Source organism: Notechis scutatus, chromosome 3 (assembly GCF_049901735.1).
Source record: "Notechis scutatus isolate UNSWTSFEM ecotype Mainland chromosome 3, rNotScu1.2, whole genome shotgun sequence".
In the NCBI taxonomy this organism is placed as follows: Eukaryota; Metazoa; Chordata; class Lepidosauria; order Squamata; family Elapidae; genus Notechis; species Notechis scutatus.
Window position 1 is genome coordinate 136,462,254 of NC_142011.1, and position 22,178 is coordinate 136,484,431.

Below are 22,178 nucleotides of genomic sequence, written 5' to 3' on the forward strand. Positions count from 1 at the left end.
AACCACGCCCACAGAACCAGTTATTAAAAAATTTGAATCCCACCCCTGCATATAAGTCTTTAAAATTGATGACCAGCGCTTTGAATTGCACTCAGAAAGAAGCTGGAAGCAAATGCAGCTCACACAACAGAGGTGTTAATATAATTGAATCATATGTATTTCATCATGAAATATTTTTCTGGCAGTAAATTCTACCCTCTTCGATGGAGGTTATACCTAACAGAATACAGAAGATTGCACGCAATAATTAAGATCCTCTAGAATTTGTAGAATCTTCCCCTCTTTACTGAAAAGATTGGTGCCCGCATTTGATTATTGTTGACAGTGTTTATTTCCCTTGAACTGCTCAGCATATAGCTTTTATCAGCAATGAGATTTCAAAAATGGTCATTTTGTTAATGGAGTTATAGAGAGAGAGTCCAACATATGGCCCCTTCTGTGCCATTCCAGCTGGCAGCATACATTTGTCATAGTTGCCATCAACATTTGACACCCACTACTACTAGGACAGTAGGAGGACCTACAACAAGGACATCTGAAAAAGTTATTAACAAGGTCAGATTGATACAGGAGGGTTAGCTTATAAATCAAATCCTTAAAAATTGCTTAGCTTTATTTCCTTATATTTGCTTTTTTGTTCAGTTTCTCACTCAGCTGTACTAGGAGAGATAATCAAGTCTATCATTCTGATATTGCATGGTTTTTTTCATTCTATTTCTATATTAAGAAAATTTGGCCAGAAAAAAATCCTATAAACTTTCCAAATATGCATACATTAACAAGTGCTTCTTTCTAATATATTTTTACATAATTTCCTAATGTACATACTTGTGCAAGTTTTGAGTCATAGCACAATATTCAGAATATTGCACACAAATATATGTATACACATATACATTCACCAGGGGTGTCAAAGTCATGGCGTCACTGTGGCATCACATAATGTATCAGGACTTTTTTCCCCTTCGCTGAAACAGGCGTGGGCATGGCCAACACATGACACATCCAGCCCATGGGTTGTGATGACCCAATAGTCTCTCAAAATAACCCCAAACCCAAAACATACATTAAAGTCCGGTAAGGCCTTCAACTTAACTTCACTGTTTTATTAGGCACAGTTTAAAGTCACAAAAGTAAATAATGAGGCAAAAAGAAAACCAAAACAAACCACATTGATGAGAGTTCCGAAGCAAGCCAAGATAACTAATCATAAACTCCAGGAAAATAACCGAGGAGAGTCCATGGGAAGAACGCCAGCAAAGATAAACCTCTTTCAAAGTAAAAACTAAATTGACTCCAGCAATTCTGACTGCGCAGTTACAAACTTATATACATAGCTCCCAGCTGCAAGCCACGAGGAGGATCATGGTAATCTCCTCTTGAGTAGACCTCGCTTTTCCCTGATCTTCTCCTCCCTGCGTGACCTAGGATGGATAGGGGATGGGCCTGGATCCTCCTCTGATTGCTCAGCCAGCCTCTGCCCTTCTCCAGCCTCTTCCACCACCTCTGGAACCACACTCCCACTCCCTGTTGTTCCTCCTCTTCCTCAGAGTCAGTCTACACCAGGGGCATGACAGGTTGGGATTTTTACAGCCCTGACATACATGTATACATACGTATGTGGGTATGCCTGTATATGCATATATACACACATAGACCTACACACACACACGTGTGTGTGCATGTATATACACACACTATATACACACACACACACACACAAACACACACACACATATATACATATGTATATACATAAACACTATGTATGTATGTATATACATATGTATATATATGTGTGTGTGTGTGTACATACACACACTGTATACACTAGAACAGAGGTCGCCAGCCTTTTGGGCCTCAGGGACTATCAAACTCATAATTTTAAATCCCGCAGACCAGAGACTCTGGGAAAATCCCCCAAAAAGTCTGCAGGAAAATTCCCTATCCAGTTTTCCTACTGATCGATCATTCTTTATTTGGGATCGCAGGATACTGTCTCCAGTTCCATTCTCGGGGAGGGGGAGAGAGAGAGAGACTTCATGCAAGCAGCAGAAGCAGCAAAATCTTTCTTTCTCTCCCCTAAACTCCACCAGAAATGAGTCTGTGTGAGACTTGTTGCACCAGAGCAGCCTCTTGGAGCAGGATGCCTTGCAGGGTCCCAAATACTCATTTCTGCCGGAGTTTGAGAGAGAGAGAGAAAGTATTTTGCTGCTTTCCTTGTGTGCAGCCAAAAGTGGAAGAAAGAAGCGGAAAGAAGCAATCCGGTGGCCAGGCCAGGCGCATGGGGTGAGTGGGGCAAGTTCCCCCCTCTGCCCTTTCCCCCCTCCCCTCACTACCTTGTGTTGTTCACAATGCAAGCAACGCAAGCCTTGTGTTCCCACGCAGCCTGGATTAATTGCTTTGGGGGGGTGCTTTGGGGTGACATTTCTCTGCGGACCACCAAAAATTTTTCACAGACCACCAGTGGTCCCCAGCCCAGTTGGCGACCACTGCACTAGAACCTGGATCTTCCTATTCCTAGGTCAATATCCTAATCACTACATCATATGATATAGAAATAAAGTCAGGATTGCCAGAAAATCCTAGCATACTACTCTAAGGTGGGAAGTTGAACAAACATTCGAGATGAAGGCTATGAGAAAGCATTTCTCTGTCACTATCAAGATGGATATGTCTATGAAGTTACCAGCCATCGAGATCAATTTGAGCAATTCTTTACTTGCATTGTTTATACTTAATCTGAATGAAATTTCTTCAATAAGAAAGAGGACTTTTGTTGAAAATCCCACCAAAGGCATTTCTCTGTGTTCCTGTCTTCTTGGGTGGAAGAATCTGACCAGGCACTCAGAAATATGGCCATTAATTTTTCCCCACAGAAGCAAACAAACTAAAGCCTTCCTTTTCCAATGAGAATTAGTTTAATTCTGGATCATTTATTTTCTTTATTACCTTAAATTTTACTGACATGCACAGATGTTCAGTAAACAAGACTGCTTCCAAAAAGATGACAAGCATCTCCTCTTGGTGGCTTATGATCTTAAGATACTTGTGCCATGGGATTATGGTCGTGGATAGGATTTGGATGAATCTCAAATCCCAAACTGAATTTTGCTGATCAGGAAAGTTTTTATGGCTCTCCAAGGTAAGCAAAAGATTGTTTAAACTATTTCAAGTCCTCCTGAATAATTTAATGCTTCAGAAAGCTGCAAAAAGATAAGACAGCAGGACTGCAAAAAATATTGTACTAGTAACTAGTTTGCTTTTGCTTTTCTATATATGGAAAACATACTAAGTTCTGAAAAAGAAGTGTGAGGGTGCAATTGAATGGTTTTGCTTTCTTTTTCGAGTCAAAGACCAGCAGTTTATTTGCAGTGTTCATCAATGAATGATTGATAGATTAATCTCCTAGATTAATCTCCTAATTACATGAAACAGTTGAACAAGAGGTATACAAGCACAGTAGATGAAAATTGGATCTTACATCAAGTTTTACTGTTTCTTGTTCTGTTTTGTTTATTATTCTCAATTGAACAAATTTGGAAAAATTTGGTAGAGAGGGGTATTTTTCAGGCTTCCTGATATCTTATTCATTCTGGCTAGTCCTCATTCTTCTGATAAGTCCTTTCAATTTTCTACATCTTCCAACATTACATTTTCCAGGTTTTATTTGGAAACAAATTATTCATTATTGTTATGATTGTATCAATAATTTATTCTTATCATTAGATTTTTATTTCCATGTCACACAGGTCGTCCTCAACTTACAACCACAATTGAGCCCCAAAATTTATGTTGTTAAGTGAATTTTGCCCTATTTTATGACTTTTCTTACTGCACTTGTTAATTGAATCACGGCAATTGTTAAGTTAGCATGATTGTTAAGTAAATCCGGCTTCCCCATTGACTTTGCTTATCAGAAGGTCGCAAAAGGTGATCATGTAACCTCTGGACACTTCAGCCATCATAAATATGAACCAATTGCAAAGCATTCAGATTTTGAACGCATAATCATGGGGATGCTGTAAAGGTCATAAGTGTGAAAAATAGTCATAAGTCACTTTTTTCAGTGACGTTGTAACTTTGAATGATCATTAAACAAATTTGTAAGGTGAGGACTGCCTGTACTAAATGTATTTATTTTTCTTTTGTTTATATGATACATGATTAATAGTTTTAGATACAATGATGTAAATAACCTAATTTACACTAGCACTATTACATCATTAATGAATAATAATTTAGGATTTTGATTGCTATCAGTTTGTGAGATGGGAATCTACATTATACCCCTCTGTTATTTGTTATTTGTTCTCCATGTTTTTCAGTCGTTGGCTCTTTTCAGTTCATGTTTATATTATCAGATAATACCAAATACCATCTGAACCAAAATAGTTGTTCTAATTTGTTAGTTGAGAAAGCTTTCTAGAAATTGTTTTAGTCATATAAGCGCTAAATGTGAATGACATAAAATCTGGTTATCTGAATTTATGGAATATAGATAAAATAACATGTATTACAATTGATAAAATGAATAAATAAATAAAATAACAAACTCTCATTTTAACAAAATATGATAAGGAATAGAAGTTAGCTATTAAACAAGTTATCTATTAACTATAATGCATCATCTTCTTTAATTATTATTTTACTCTCAGCCTCACATTTACAATATTCTAACATTTACAGAATTTCTAATTGCCTAATCCAGTGGTTCTGAACTAGATTAAAGAGAAAAGAAAACGCATGTGCTACATGGATTGAATAAACCATGCCTATCTAAAATTTATAACTGTGATTTAAAAACAAACACAAACTCAAATCTACATTGGAAGTGGAGGTTTTTGAAACTTTGATAGATTTCAACTGAAAGAAACAATGGTGATTATGTATTTTGAATTAAAACTATTATATCAATTATAAGTTTAACATCATCAGTGCCATACCTTGATGGCACTCTATAAACCCAGGCTAGACTATTGGCCATTGCCAGGAACATGTGACTGCAGGAAGCTACTAGCATAATATTTTAACATCTATTGTTATCAAGTCAATGGTTCTACTATAAAAATGTAATAAGATTAAAACCTTGCTTAGCAAAAGCCATTACATTAAGCTGTGCAAATTCAAAAACACTTATTGGAATTTAAAAGCAAATAGCTTACTATATTTTTCTCTTCTTTCCAGGTTTTGTTGCCTGGTGCAACTAAATAAAGAATTAGTTTCCAAAGCATGAACATTGTTAAGTTTATATTTAACAGAAATCAGAGATCTCTATTACTTGGAATATATAATTGGCAATGTTTCAATTTTTCTAAAGATAACTTTATCTTAATTATCTTATAAAGTTGTCTCCAAAAATAATTAACTAAATGCCTTTGGAAGCTTTCAAGCAGAAGACAGGAATATATTCCTCTTTGATCATTTTTTCCTTGCAAATGATATTCACTATTTCCAGGAAGTAACACCACGTTTCAGAGACCAAAGGCCCCAGTAGAAGTGTTCCCCATGAATTTATCTAATTCTATTGAAAAGCATCCAAGTTAGTGACCATTCGTGTGGTAATGAATTCCATGGTCCAGTTACGTGCTGTGTGAAAAACTTGCTTTCTCATATCTGTTGCAAAATTCTTCCCAATTAGCTTCACTGGACAATTTTATGCTGTGCTTGATTTCGTATAAGATGGCTTGTCACCTATTTTCCAAACTAAAGAGTCCTCAATGTTTTAACCTTTTCTTGTAGAGAAGAAAACCTTTAATTGTTTGATTATCCTGTTATCTAGGGTTTATATCGCTTTTCAAATGCTGCAGAGAGATTTGTACACAGTATAAAATTCTATCAGGATTGTGGACAGTGCTTCATGTCAACTAATGATCAGAGGCAGGCTGATACACTGAGAAATATAGTATGCCAGAGATAGGCCTCAAAGAAAGATGTCAGCCTATTCATAACCTTACCACTGTCGTATTCTTAAAAGTAGTAACCAATTCCACCAATTCCTTAAATGATATTCTGATGCCCATTGACTTATTATCAAAAGATGTAAGCCTATTGCAACCATATAGATTTGAAGACAAAGCCAAAAGTGCATACCAGGCTCATCAACTTTAAGTCCATATTCAGGGTACTGAGAATAGAGGTGGGCTCCTGAATCTGCTAGCCGGGAGATGTACAAATCTTTACCATTTTGTTACCCCAAGGGAAAGCAAATCAAAGGCAGGTGACTGTCCATATTCAACACCTCAAGAACCAAGAAAATGTACAAGGCTTGTCATAGCAAAGAACTCTGATATACAGGTCAGTGTCAGGGAGCACATCACTTCATATCACATCTATGGCCAAACTTTAGCATTCTCCCTATGTGGGAGTGAAATTGTAGCATCATTGTATATTGTTTGTAAGGACTACAGAAGCAGTGGAAAAGCCATCAAATCTTTGAAACCATCTGCTTTGATTTGCTGTGTTGACTGAATGTCCGTTTCAATTCGTAAATCTGCTTCAATAGAGGTAATCTGATCCGATCTTCTTTGAATTAAAGCATTCCTTTGAAGTTTTGTATAGTCCTAACAGTTTGGAAGGGGGGGAGATAAAAGAAGAAAAGAGAGAGATCTACATTACTGTGAATCATATCATATTTTGACAGTTCTGTCAGAAAACAAATTGGTAAGACTTACTGACTTGCATTGTTGATAAAAGAATCAAAATACTTGGGCATTTCTAATATAGCTGCAAATCTGAAGTTTTAAACATGTGTGGCTCAATACAACTTTCCTGTGTTAACAGATATGGAAATTTACTTTTCACCTTCAAAACTCAGACCATTAATTCTGCCTCATGGCAGTGGCTAGCATACAGCAGCATAAAACAACCTAAATCACAGGTTTAGACGATGAAATGTTCGACCATAGGAGTTGTTTTCATCATAGCTGCAGTAGCCTTAGGTTAAAAGAATGGGGAAAGATTCCAGGTTGCATCCAGAAATATTAATACATTTTCAGAACATATGTTGAAAGCATTTCCTCTTCTTATTGTTCTTCTGTTTACAAAATATATTCAACAATATTTATTCAACAATGATTACAATTGATTTTTCCCTACTAATTAGACTTGATACTTTTTTTTAAAGGCAATATTATGACTTGCAGTGTCCATTCATCTATTGACTTCTCATGCCTGTAAAATATGATTAGGCTACCAGTTCTACTTACATATATGCATCCTTTCCAGAGTGGTATAACAATTTCACAATAACATTTGTTTTGAGGGGGTGGGTAAATTACTTAAAAGCAGAATAGGATTGGCCTATTCTCTTTTCATCTATGTAGTTAAAATAATTCAACTGATAGTCAAATCAGTAACCTAATTTCATAATAGAAAATAGAGTTAGATCCTAGTGGACTTAAAAAAAATAATCTTTCTTGAGAATGGGTTTAATCCCCCCAAAAAATACAAACTTTAACACTTTTGCCCTAAAAGAAGAATGTTCTTGAAGTACACTGACCAAGTAAAGATTGCAAGGCCACCTCATTAAGTCCATCAAAACAATGAAAGAAAAGACTATCACAAAGCAAAACCTGAATAAAGGTACCATCTAATTTAACATCAAAAAAAATTTTTTGATGAAACATCCTCTTATGGAGATCAGTATGCCTTGATCCAAATTAGTCTTTCAGATTCAAGGAGGAAGAATATATGTTGACTCACTAAAATCTATGCCCACAACTATATGCATTGGAAGTCTTGGGAGATACTTCTTTCAGTATTAGGACTTTTTTTTTTTTTTTGGATAATATAATGATTAACCAACCATTCAGAATTCCAGAAACGTCACATTAGCTGATGTCACTGGTTTTTCAAAGAGCAAGCAAAAATATGAAGCTGGCTTAAAGTGGTGGAAGGTTAACTACTAAAAAAATAATGAAAGTGAAAAATAGATGGAAGCTGCTAAATTTAAATCAAAGGGTTATAATATCATTGATCAAAAAGATGTAGGTAACAATGAAAATATTGCAGAAGTCAAAGGAGGAGAGGGAGAGAAAGAGAAATCATTGCATAGTTATTAGTTATGAATTATAATTTATACCAACAGAATTTCTCCTTGTAACTACTATCAAAGACATTTGGTCATAAATATTTCCGAAGAAAGTATCTGTTAACCCAAGTCAATTAATAATATAGTGAAATCCAGCAGTTCTTCTAGCAAGGCCTTCCTCTCTAGCTAGTCAATTATTACCTTCATTTCAAACAAGAAGCTTCCTTTATATGCAACAGGCCTACATTTTTATGAGGGAGATCAAATACTCCATGGCTCAGCTTTCTTTTTTCTTTTTTAAGAGGGTTTTTTTCCACCCCAAAAAAGCTGATAGTAAATCTTCTTTAACTTTACAGGATATTATTCTCCTTTAAGGTGCTTGCCCAGTATCACTGAAAGGCTTTATTTGGAAGTTTCACGGACCTATCTGTTGGATTCTTTAGAGGACAATCCTCATATGAAAATGCGGACATCAAGCAGAATGGACAATGCAAAGAAGTGGCTTGGACTCAGTTTTTGCTTTATGATGAACCTCATTACAACTGTATTATCTGGAACTAGCAGATCTCCAAGCAAAGGACAAGGACAAAATCTCTCAGACAACTTGCTTCTTCATCAGCGAATGAAGAGGAGTTGGGTGTGGAACCAGTTCTTTGTTCTGGAAGAATACACAGGAACAGATCCTTTGTACGTTGGGAAGGTAAGGAGCTGTATGTGGGATGGGGAATCAGAGATCTACTATGGTCATGAGATGGTTAATAGTTTAAAGAATATTAGAATGTTTGTTGTGAATTTCACAAAAGGGTGGGGGGGTTGTTAGGAATGTAAGTCACCTAACAGTTAGTTGGGTTGGAAAATATATAAACCAGGATAGACATTTTAATGCTGTCTCTTTAAGAGAATGCTAAAACTGTAATTGGGTGTGGTTCCTCAAATGGCCATAAGATGGAGCCAGAAACCTGGGTTGTTTAGTTCCTGTTCTGTTGTTCTGGAGAGTGTTGCCATTCCTCCATTTTTCCCTATTGACTGTTATAGTTGGATTTGATGTAAGTCTGTTACTGAACTGTTTTTGATACTGGATGTTCTGGAGCGGCGGAATAACCTGAGGCAAACACAGAGTGAACTTCAGCTTTTACTTTATTGTAACAATAAAGGGTTGCCGTGGCTGCCGCGCTAACAAGGCAGCCAGCTGGCGGACAACAGCTGATGCCGTTTGACAGCTCCCTTTTATAGCCGGCTGTCAAACGGCATCAGCCAATAGGAACGGTCCGTGTTCCTGCTGGAAACACGGACCAGAATGAAGACTTCAGCTCAGTCTTTTCCGAACGCCACATTCCTTTCCCCCAGAACGGAGCATGCATAGTCCTTCAGATAACTCGGGCGCTTGCGCAGGCAGCCAGATCTTCTAAGTCCTGACGAAGCTGCTGCTAGAAGGAACTTTTCTGCTTGCTGGGCAACTTCTGGTGCTGACGAAGCTGGCGTCTCAGCTTCAGGCATTTCTTGTCCCTGGAAGAGTGGACAGCGATATCGAGGGCATTGATGGGGAGTTTGAGATCGTTGATCTGGAAAACAGCATTAGTTGGTGCAGGATCCTCCACAGGAACAGGCAGGAGGCAGCGACTAAGAGCATCAGCGTGGCATAGACTCTTGCCAGGTTGATGAACCAGTGTATAGGAATAGGCAGCCAGAAATAAGGTCCACCTGGTCATTCTTGGAGACAAAATCTGACGAGTTTGTCTTTCGTCAGACAGAAGGCCTAACAGAGGCTTGTGATCCGTAATCAACTCGAAATAGTGTCCATATAGAAACTCATGGAATTTTTTAACAGAAGCAACTGCAGCCAAAGCCTCCTTGTCAATTTGGCTGTAGTTGCGCTCAGCTGGGGAAAAAGTTCTAAAAAGGCAAGGGTGCCTCGAACCATAAGTCTATGACTTAAAACAGCACCTATGCCAAAAGGAGAAGCATCTGCTGCTAAATAAAGGTAAATGTTCATTAAATTGTATCAGGACAGCGTTGGATGTAAGTAATGATTTGACAGCATGGAAGGCATGGGGTTCCCTAGGTCCCCAGTGCCAGGGGGATTGCTTGTCCAAGAGTCTGTGCAGAGGCTCTGCAACGGAAGCTTTATGAGGCAAAAATGAAGCGTAAAAGTTAAGGAGTCCTAAAAAGGCCTGGAGCTCAGTTTTGTTAGTTGGCGTGGGTACCTCATGAATAGCCCTTACTTTGGATTCAATTGGGTGAATACCAGAGGCGTCAATTCTGTATCCCAAAAATTCTACTTGTGGAGTGGCAATAGTGCACTTGTCTTTCTTTAACTTAAGACCATGCTGTCTGAAACGATCGAGGACTCCTCTGACTCTTTGCAGTAACTGAGGCTTGTCAGGGGCAGATATTAAAATGTCATCAAAATACGGAATTACGCCCGGTAATCCTTGAAGAAGTCTTTCCATTAAGGATTGGAAAATTCCTGGGGCTACACTTACGCCAAATTGGACGCACCTACATTTGAAAGCGCCCCTGTGCATTACAATAGTTTGTAGTTCAGCGGCTGTGTCATCAACAGGGAACTGTTGATAGGCCTGTGACATGTCTAATTTAGCGAAAATGCTTCCTGGCTCAAAAGAATGTAGTAGGTGCTGGATAACAGGGACTGGATAGGTGCTGATTTGTAAATATTTGTTCAATTACGTCTTGTAATCCGCGCAGATTCTTATGCTTCCATCTTTCTTCAGGGGTGTCACTATTGGGGTTTCCCATTTTGCAAAGTCCACAGGCTCTAATACACCTTGTTTAATTAATTTGTCAAGCTCCATGTCTAATTTGGAGCAGATTGCAAAAGGTACCCTTCGAGGCTTTAAACGGATTGGTACTGCCTGAGGGTCCAAGTTGAAAGATATTGGGGTTCCTGAATAACAGCCTAGCCCCTCGCTGAACACATCAGCATAGTCATTAAACAAGGTGTCCACTTCAGTATTTGTAATAGAGTGGATTCCGCTTATATGGAGGCCAAGGGCAGGGAACCAGTCTAACCCCAACAGGCTAGGGAGGGCACCATCCACTACCACTAAAGGCAAGTGACCTTTACAATTTTGAATTTGTACAAAAAACTTGCCTTTTCCGATGACTGGGATGGTTCTGCCTTGGTAGTCGCGTAGGGTTAACTGGCAGCCGTGAAGCTTCTTCTTAGCCATTCTGGGAAGTAGTTGTTTCAAGGTGCTCCATGAGATGATGCACAGTGCTGAGCCTGTGTCAACCTCCATCCTGCAAGGTTTTCCTTCTATAGAAACAAAAACACTAATTTTGTTAGAGCCTTTGTTAGTCAGCTTGGCTTGATAGCAGGTAGAACAGTCTTCAACTTGTTTTTGGAAATGTTGGGTTGTCTGAGGCTTTTGGGCAAAAGTCTTTCCTGCTTGACAGATCCTGGCTAAATGACCCTTCCTTTGGCATTTTAGACAAATGGCATTCCTAAACTTGCAGGATGCCCTGAGGTGGTTTCCCCCACAGCTTAGACAAATGGGCTGATGCCGTGGAGGTAGATTGGGGTTTGGCCTGTTTTCCCCTTGACTGGTTTTTTGCTGCCTGAGGCGATTTACATCATTAGCCTCTTCATAGCCTTCTTCTGAGGAGGCTTCATCGTAATGGATGGCTGAGCTGCCCTGGCTAATTATATTTCCCTGAATTTCTGCTGCTGAAAGTGCTGATAGTTCAGCAGCTTGAGACTCTTCAATTGCTAATTTAAGGGTTAAATCCCTTTTAGCCAATAGATGCCTTTGTAGCCTTAAATCCCTGACTCCACAAACTAGTTGGTCTAATAACATGTCTTCCAGATAGTCTCTAAACCCACAATGCAAGGCAGCTGTTCGTAGGGCAGCCATGTACCCACTAATAGTTTCTCCCTCAGCCTGAATCCGTCTCCTAAAAGCATGAAGCCTGGCAATTTGGGATGGCTTAGGGGAATAGTGGTTGGAAAGAATTTCCTGCAATTCTTCCCATGGAACAGTCTTAATTGAACGTGGAGCCAATAATGCTGTAGCAGTGTCAAACACTGTGGCTCCGCAAAAACTTAAAAAATAGGACTTTTTCCTATGGTCAGAAATGTCAGCAAGGTCTATGGCATCTAGGAAACAGTCAAATCGGTTTCTGTAGGACTCCCATGTTTCCACTGTCAGTCTGAAAGTCGGGAATGCAGGGTTCGAAGTCATCTCGACTCAGCGGTGCCGGATCTTTCGAGGAAAGTTGAAATTCACGCTCGCGAATAGTGACAGTAGCTCTTAAAGTGACATTCAGCTCGGTAGTGACTTCGGCTCTTTTTGTAGTGACTTCGCTCAGCGATTCTTTGCCCGGTTGCCTCTTATAGGAATCCTGCCCTCATCGCCAGTGTTGTGGAGCGGCAGAATAACCTGAGGCAAACACGGAGCAAACTTCAGCTTTTACTTTATTGTAACAATAAAGGGTTGCCGCGGCTGCCGCGCTAACAAGGCAGCCAGCTGGCGGACAACAGCTGATACCGTTTGACAGCTCCCTTTTATAGCCGGCTGTCAAACGGCATCAGCCAATAAGAACGGTCCGTGTTCCCGCTGGAAACACGGACCGGAGTGAAAAGCTCAGTCTTTTCCGAACGCCACACTGGACTTTGTTATTGGATTATCCCTGGACTGAAAATTGACTGCTTTAACTGTGAATGACTTGGACTGCTTGTTTGGACTTTGCTTAAACATTTATTGGAAGTAAAAACCTACATTTTACTATACAGTGTAGCTGTGTGCTTTGTGTGTGTTATTCCTCACTACTCTCACTACTTCTCCCTATGTGCACTCATTCTCCTAACGGGGAATTACCTCAACAGGGTTACTTGAGAGAGATGTTAGAATATAGGATTTTTGTTCTGTTCTCCAGCAATGTATATATTTGTGAACATCTTATTTATATCTGAGAGCTTCCTGTTATGTCACCCTGAACTAAGAGTAATGGCTGTGTTGAAAGACTGTCAGTGATTTTGCCTTTTTCCTAAAGGTCAGCACTGACAATTACCAGCTGTAATTGACATCTTCCTAACAAAATCTCTGCCAGCATTTGTTTGAACTGCTTCAGTGTCAGTGCACAGACTGGTACAGATTGATAAAGAGAGATTGGGGACAAAGAGAGATTGCACTGCCTTATTTTGGCTTCTTTCTGAAAGTCTTTGAGCAAGAAGTGTTTCTATATTCAGCATTTATTTCCCAACCCTTGACCCAAGTATCTGTAGCCAAAGCTGAAGTGAAATCAAAATCATATTGTACTAAATATTAATTGCTATTGAAAGCAGGAATTAATTTTCCCTCTTAGCTATTTGTTGATTTTACAACATTGTGCATTCCTGCTCCTAAACAATGACAAACAACGAATCACAACAAATTTGGGGTCATCTATTTGTGTTCTAATATGATAGGTTCTTGATCATATTATAACACAAATAGCTGATCCCAGAGAGTAAAAGAACAGGAAATTCATCCTATAATTTAAGCCTTTTGCATCAGGTATGTTTTCCAAATAATGTAATTCACCCAGGATTTTAAGTTGGTTTTTATTTACAATATTGTTGCTGAATAGGAATGGGTGATCCAACCAGATTCTTAATTTTTAGAAAATGAGTTATCTATTTTGAGAATCGGCACTGGCATAATGTACTTATAGTAAAATATTTTATATCCAATTTTCTTTAAGTATCAGGGTTAGGTTAAATTTATGATATTCCCATTGTTCTATATCAATTATACTGTTTAAGTTCTGCGTCTATTTAATCATGCACTACTTAACTTATTTAATTTCTGTGTAATATATCAGTATCAGCTTGTAAATAAGCTCTGCAAAGTTTTCAGGGTTCTGTGTTACAAGTCATATTCAGTCCAAGTGTTGTGCTCTGTTTTGCAATTCCTTTTGAATTTTAGTGCTTATTTGAAGATGACTCTGGCCATTATGAAGAGAGACTCTTAAAGGATTTCATCTTCGTTTTATTAAGAATTAGGTATTCATAATTCTGCATGAATTATTATCTCTCCACTGATTATATTTTTGTATATTCACCTTCATTAGATAAATATTTACCACTGAGGCAGGGGCAATGAATCTGGGCTCATTCTTTTTCTGTGTTTATTCCATATTTTTAATCTGCTTCTTTTGACTGAATAGTGTACTATAGTTTTTGCATTTCTATTTCTATAAACTAAAGCTATTTATGCAAGCTGTCTGGAAGTCCTGCTCTCTCAACAAAAGTAACCCAGACATAAGATTATAAAATCCAGTCTGTGGTGTAAGTTAGAAGCTGGCTTAGTCGTTTTATACAAGATTTTGTACCACAAATAGAAAATTAAAACTTGGTAAATATCCATTTTTACTGCTGCTGTTCTTTCCAGGACAATTTTAATATATGTTAAATAAATTTAACATAATTATATTTTTCTAAGTCTGGAAGTCATTATTCTTTTACAAATGTTCATTGTTTTTATTAAATAAGTTCCCAAGTATTTAATTGCTTTAACAGTAATACTGAATCCCATTTGCGGCAAATGTTGCTTTTCTTCTTTAGGGAATCTCCATTTCAGTGTTGTTCTTATTAATTAATTCAATATCATTATACCAAACCATATTGCTTATTAATTCTAAAGAATCCCTTAGATGAATAATTGTAAGTGCAACTTCACCTGCATACAGTTCTTAATTTTCCAGTTTGTTTCCTGATTTATTTATTTTTTGTCATATCTTCCTCAAAAAAGCTGAAAGAAAAAGGAAGGAGAAAGGGAGTCCATTTTGCTTCTTGTTCTTTCTAAATGCCATGCCCCATGCAAGAAAATCCCTACAGTTCATCAGTATATTCAATATTATGGATATAAAAGGCCATTTAAAATTATCAAAGACATTTTCCACAATAAGAAAAATCATAACAATTTTCTTGTTTTCCTCATTTATATTATCAATAGCACTCAAAGTATATCTGATACTGTTCTTTATGTATCTTTTTTAGAAACAAAATCCAATATGATTGGAATATACCGTATTATGTTAGTTAAAACACGGAAGGAAGGAAGGAAGGAAGGAAGGAAGGAAGGATGGATTACAGCCTGCAAAGAACTTAAGCCAGCCCTGAATTGGGCATTTTGAGAATAATATCCATTGACTGAAAATCTCTACGAACTGCTGCTCTATGTGGGTGGGTCAGCTTTTTCAAACCAGGTGTCTTCCAGATCAGTGGTGGGATTCAAATATTTTTTACTACTGGTTCTATGGGTGTGGCTTGGTGGGCGTGGCAGGGGAAGGATACTGTAAAATCTCCAGTCAGAGGTGGTATTTGCTGGTTCTCTGAACTACTCAAAATTTCCGTTACCGGTTCTCCAGAACTGGTCAGAACCTGCTGATGTGCTGAATTACAACCTCTTTCCAGATGTGCTGGATTACAACTCCTATTATCCATGCTATGTACAAAATATGAAGGTAGATCTTCATCGTATGTAGCAAGTACCAGTAGGGAATGGCTAGGATTTCTAATCTGGATAATATTTGATCCTGGTTTTTCATCAACTTGCAATTATTTTATCTACCATAACATTTACATTGTAGTTAAATCTACATTTGAAATTTTATTTTCTCTTAAAATACTTGTTTCTGTCAATTTTTTAAAAATGTATTTTGAAACTGCCCAGAAATGTGTTATTATTCATGTATAAGCTACTCAATAATTAAGAGTTTAGTTGCAACCAACTCTGGGAGTTATGAAGCAAATTAGTTGATAGCGAGGTTTGCAAAGAATTATTTTAGCAATCTCGCTTTAGATGTACAAAATGGGGGGCGGGATTCAAAGAGCCTTTGCAGCCAACTATTTTGCAGTCCAATAAAACATGCAATCATTACTAATTGGTGCAGAACTGAGCTATCTTATTTGCAGTAGCAGCATCTTGCAGATATGTCAACCGTAGGAAATGTGATTAGTGACCATTGCTATAAGTATGTTGTTACTGGGAGTGTGAATCTTCCCAACTAGTTCATATCACTGCCAATCAGCTTCACTTTTAGCCTCTTATTCTGAGACACTGAAGAATAAGTTCCTTGTTTGCAAAGTTGTCTGGTTAAAAAACATTCATCTACTTAGTCACTTTTTGTAATTCCAATAATCTGGTCAAATCATAGATATGCCCAAAGAGCCCTATTAAACAATGCGTTTTGGTCATTTTACAATATGACTCTAGTACTTTCCCAAAGCAATCATTTTCATATTTGTGTTTTTTTAACACACAATGGAGTGAATCTCTTCACTAAAAATCATTGCATTATTTACATAATGTCAATACAAAAAGAACAGGTTATAAACAACATATGTTTGTGAGTTTAAGAATAACCTGTGAGATTTTTGTTCATATCATAACCCCAATAAATTGGTATCTCCATTCTGAAATGAGACTTATTTTATTTGTATCCTGCCTTTATTGTTTTTTTAGAAATAACTCAAGGCAGCTGACATATCTAACACACTTTTTTTCTCCTATTTTCCCCACAACAACTCTGTGAGGTGAGTTGAGTTGAGAGAGAGTAACTGGTCCAAGATGACCCAGTTGGCTTTCATGGTTAAAGTGGAACCAGAACTCTCAAGTCTCCCACTTTCTAGCTTGCTACCTTATTCTCTAGTCTAAACAGGATCAAATTAACTGTATCATAAACTGGAGATCATTACCACAAGCCACCTCACAGTCACAAGCCAGCTTGCAACCTTGACTGATTCCTTAGAGGTTTAAAAATCATTTAGTGTTTACTATAAGTTATTTCTTAATGGTGGATTTCCCACACTTAAAATCAATATTTTAGTGAAGTTGAATGTGAATATTTCAATGATTTCCTCAGTGTATTGTTTCAGGTCCAAGATTCCTTGACTAGTATTTCAAGTTAAAAGAGATTGGAAAAGAAAGCCTGAGAGAGCTGTAGTCACTCAAAGTAGAGGGTACTGGATTACATGGATTGAGTTAATTCAAATGTAATTGAGAAAGTGGTGCTAGAAAGATGGAGGACATGTCCTGGCCTACTAAGTTTTCCAAATTCAAAAAGGTCAGCTATAAGAAGTATATCCCAATCTTGTGTATTTCTGTGGTGTGCAGGCAGTGAGATAATTATGCTATTGAGAAATAAACTTTTTTAAATCACTCCTTAACAATTTTAACAGGCTGCAGCAAGCATTCATAGAAATATTCATTATAATGCATTCCAAAGGTCAGTTTCCTAAAAACTACACATCTTGTAAAACCTTTAATTTATCTTCACCTAAACCTTTTCTAAGAAACAACAATATTTTAAGACATTAAACTGATTGTTCTAAATCAGCAGATGAACATGAGCTTTTTTCATTGTCTTAAGGTGCTCCAACAAGACATGAATATGTCAAATATATGTATTCATGCATAAATTTAAAATGGTATTTTTGTCATATCTAAATTGTTATAAAGAGTAATTTTCTATATCTATAATTTTCATCTACAAGTGAATTGTATGAAAGAGGTCCTAATGAACGAAATGAGACCATTTTTATATAGCAAGATACAGACATAGGTGGCTGCATCTGGATTAGAACCACCACAGAGAGTTTAGAATTGTCCTCACTTGCATCTGACAAATGTGACCATTTGTAGAAAAATAAGAGACACAATTCTAGGTTCCATCCTTTAGTTCAAAGGTTGCAAATCATCACAGGAGCTGTCTGAGGATTAATTCATTAGCCTGAAGGCCATAGTGCTGAAGACTTTTCATACATTGATCAAAGAGTCACCAGTGAATTGAAAATGAAGAGTATCACAGCAGGCCATTTGATGTATTTATTTTAAAAACTCTTCTGTGAATCAGCTTTCTTTCTTACTTTCTTTTTTCCATTTCTTTTTGGACATTTGTCTTACATTTTTCATTAACCAGGATAGAAACATAAAACCCTTGAACCTAATCATCTGAAACCTGGCAGATTTATCCCCTCAGAAGAGTCAACTATGCTTGAATATTATTTTCACTTATGCCAAGAAATAAAATGTTATTGGCAGATCTCTCTGATGACAAAAAAAATAATCCATGTTTTGTCTTCAGTTTGGCATGTGATGCAATCTCATGAGAGGCTATAATTGTGCAAATTTAGTTCAATTTCAGATTACTTTTAATAGAATGTGGGTTGAAAATTGATTAAATATATGCAGTATCACACAGGAGAAAACAAAAGCAATTGCCATTTATTGTCTTTTTAATCATAATTAATGGAAAGCACAGCGATTTGAATCAAGTTAAGATTTGAGTCTAAGACCCACCTATTAAGTTCATCACAGGTGGAACAGAAACCAGAATGAACCCTCCTGGGATAGGGAGCAGTGCTTAAATCTATGTTTTCCAAACTTGGTAACTTTCAGATGTGCAGATTTCAACTCCCAGAAATGCTTACTGATTGTGGAATTCTGGAAGTTGAAGTCCATATGTTTTAAAGTTGCCAAGTTGAAAAACACTTGTTTAAATTATCCTGAGCTATACAAAAACATATGGAGTTTTAAAATATTTTTCTCAATCACAGCTGCATTCAGGATTGGCTGAACTAGACTTACAATGTTCCTGAAAAAGTTTGGTATAATCTAGGAGTTTAAGTGCTCGAGGTATTTAGGGCGAGAGACTTCAACATCAAGCTGATTCCATGGTCAGTTCAGATAATTTAGGCATTTCCCTAAACCAGCACAGAGCAACAGGAAGAAGTGGGCTCTAGGCTAAACCAACAATTGACCCTTCAATGAGTGATAAATGCACTGATATAAATTCCCAGCACCTCAGTCTGAGGGTAGAAAAGGAATGAGACTCTATTTGTCTCTTTTCTTGAAAGAAAGCTGTTCTCCACTGTGGCTGGTTAGCAACAGAATTGTCCAGAAGTTCATACTGTATATTTTTATTTTCCTTTAATTTGGGTATGCAGTCAGAGGCAACCCAGGAGTCCATGGCATCATGGCAACTATAGACCTGACCTGGATTATTAAAAGCCTGACTCACAAAAATAGTCACACATCACACCTGCTTTTGTACCAGGGTGGTGACCGTGATATCTGGAGTTAGGCAATATTAAGTATTAAACCTTTGTCATGGTCAGATCACTATCTGTCAACTTTGAAGTCCTCTGTCGTCTTTCCTCACTGCAAAAGTGTTTCCAAGGGAAAATGAGGATATTTTTAAGGCTGTGATGCAAGGTTCTTTTGAGGCCATCTCCATGGCCTGGAATGAGGGCACAATGATGGTTAGAGATCGGATTGTGCCTGAATGGATTCTCTCATCTCTCCTTGGTTCTCAAAAGAACAAGGAGAGATAAAATGACAAAAGAGAACCTTAGAGCATTGGAGGAAGAGGATGAACCAAATATGATTAGATACAGATAAAATCTTATTTAGGTTTACTGTGAGGTAATAATTGAAAGAAAACATGGTTCCTTTTCTTCTCTTATCTCATCTGTAGATAATCAGCTGGTAGCCCTATTTAAGATGATTCAATCCCTCCGGTGAAGGAAGGTGCCAAGGAAATGTCTACCAGTGCTGTGCAAAGACATCTATTGCATAAAGTTCTTTGTAACCATTTAGAGCTAGACTTTGCAGCTTCTTTGGAGTTAGCTGAAGCATGGTCTGGCTTGGTTAGTTGAGAATAGCTCAAACCTGTGAGTACCAAGGAAGTGAACAGACTCTTTGGATCTGTGGGTACAATTATAGCCATGTCCCCCCAAGTTGCTCAAAGTAACCCAAAGTAACACCACATGGTTAGATCCAGGCAGTGGTAAATGAGAGAGTGGGTAGTGTGTGCTAGGTCATAAAGAAGCAATGTTCCATCTCATCCTTAAGAAACCATGGCTGGATCCCACAGTGCTAGACAATTTTTGGTCAGTCTCTATCAGTCCCACTAGACAGACCAGACCAGGAAATCGTTGTTACAGGAAGGTTAAAACTACTTCTATTGAGATTGACTATGATTACAGATCTTGCAAGTCTACACTTTCTCCTTATCGTTCAGTGAATTAGGTAGCTATCTGCCTGAATTGTTTCTGAAAGGTATTTCATTCTGGACTTTAAAAATATTTAACCTAACCCTAACCCTACCATTAACCCTAATTCTTTTTATCTCGGTAACAGTTCCTGCATATCTTTGTCGACATAATCTTTCTTAATCTCTACAGAGACCAAAACCTTCCATTTTTATGAAAGATTATTGAGAAAATGGTAAGGACTCTTTCAGAGGATACTAGTAAAAATATTGCAGGTATCTTGACTCTTTTCAATTGGATTTCAGACTGGGATCAGTCTTCATGCAAAAAGAAACTATAGCTCAGCCTACCAAAACATAACTGTAAAAGACAGACCAGAAATAAAAGTTAAAAGAAGCAAAAAAAAATAGTAAAAGAACACCGGTCTGATCTTGATGAACACAAATCACCAGAGCCTGATGGATTACATCCCATAGTTTTAAAGGAGCTGGCAGAAGTCATCTCAGAACTACTGCACCATATCTTTCAAAAAGCCTGGAGCACCGGGGAACTACCAGAGAACTGAAAAAGAACTGATGTAGTTCCCATTTTCAAAAAAGGGGAAAAACAGACCCAGGAAACTATAGACCAATCAGCCTAACATCAATATCCAGGAAGATACTGGAAAAGATAATAAAAAAGCAGATCTGCCAACATCTAAAAACAAGTAAAATAATAACTAGCAGTCAGCATGGGTTTGTTAAAAACAGATCATGCCAAACCAATCTTATTTCATTCTTCAACATAGTGACTAAATTAGTAGACCAGCAAAATGCTGTGTACATAATATACAGTATTTAGATTTCAGCAAGGCATTTGACAAAGTAGACCACAACCTACTTCTTGGTAAGCTAGAAAAAGGTGGAATAGATAGCACCACCACTAGATGGACTCACAACTGGCTGACAAACTGTACTCAATGAGTAGTCTTAATGGGTCTAAGTCTACATGGAGGAAAGTAAGCAATGGGGTGCCACAAGGTTCTGTCTTAGGCCCAGTACTCTTCAATATCTTCATTAATGACTTAGATGAGGGAATAGAAGATACTTAATAAATTTGCAGATGATACTAAGCTGGCAGGAATAGCTAACACCCAAGAAGATAGGCTCAAGATCCAGATGGATCTTGACAGACTAGAATACTGGGCCATATCTAACAAAATGAAATTCAATGTAGAGAAAAGTAAAGTTCTACACTTAGACAAGAAAAAACAAAAGTACACATATAGACTGGTGAAACCAGGCTCAATAGCAGTAACTGTGAGAGGGATCTTGGAGTCTTGGTGGACAACCAGCTAAATATGAGCCAGCAGTGTGCAGCAGCAGCCAAAAAAGCTAATACAATCCTAAATTGCATTAACAGAGGGATTCAATCAAGATCAAGTGAGGTACTAATACCACTCTATAAAGCCTTAGTAAGACCACACCTAGAGTACTGCATCCAGTTTTGGTCACCACATTATAAAAAAGATGTTGAGACTCTAAAAAAAGTACAGAGAAGAGCAACCAGGATGATTAGGGGACTAGAGACTAAAACACATGAAGAATGGTTACAGGAACTGGGCATGGCTAGTCTAGTGAAGAGAAGGACCAGGGGAGACATGATAGCAGTGTTCCAATATTTGAGGGGCTGCCACAGAGAGGAAGGGGTCAAACTATTTTCTAAAGTACCTGTAGGGCAGACAAGGAATAATGGATGGAAACTGAACAAGGAGAGATTTAACCTGGAAACAAGGAGAAACTTTCTGACAGTGAGAACAATCAACCAATGGAACAGCTTGCCATCAGAAGTTGTGTGAGCGTCATCACTTGAGACTTTCAAGAAGAGATTGGACTGCCGTTTATCAGAAATGGTGTAGGGTCTCCAGCTTGGGCAGGGGGTTGGACTAGATGACCTACAAGGTCCCTTCCAACTCTGATTATCTGTTATCTGGGATACAGCACTAGGATGGTTTAGATTCAGGAGTGGGATTCTACCGGTTCAGACCAGTTCTATAGAATCGGTTGTTACAATTCTGCGCAGTTTGGAGAACCGGCAAATCGTGCCACTGGCTGGTCCCGCCCTTCCCCACCCACCCCTCCCCACCCAGTCACTCCTTATCTTGCATAT

General features: G+C 37.8%; 1 protein-coding gene across 3 annotated transcripts in view; it reads left to right on the forward strand.

Moving 5' to 3' along the window:
• Positions 1 to 22,178, forward strand: part of CDH20 (cadherin 20) — a 228,446-nt gene that overhangs the window by 169,808 nt on the left and 36,460 nt on the right. For all 3 annotated transcript variants that reach the window (XM_087961189.1, XM_087961190.1, XM_087961191.1), the window contains one exon: positions 8,389 to 8,732. In XM_087961189.1, the coding sequence (XP_087817315.1) occupies positions 8,490 to 8,732 (243 nt within the window). In that variant the 5' untranslated portion in view covers positions 8,389 to 8,489. The remainder of the gene's footprint in view (positions 1 to 8,388; positions 8,733 to 22,178) is intronic.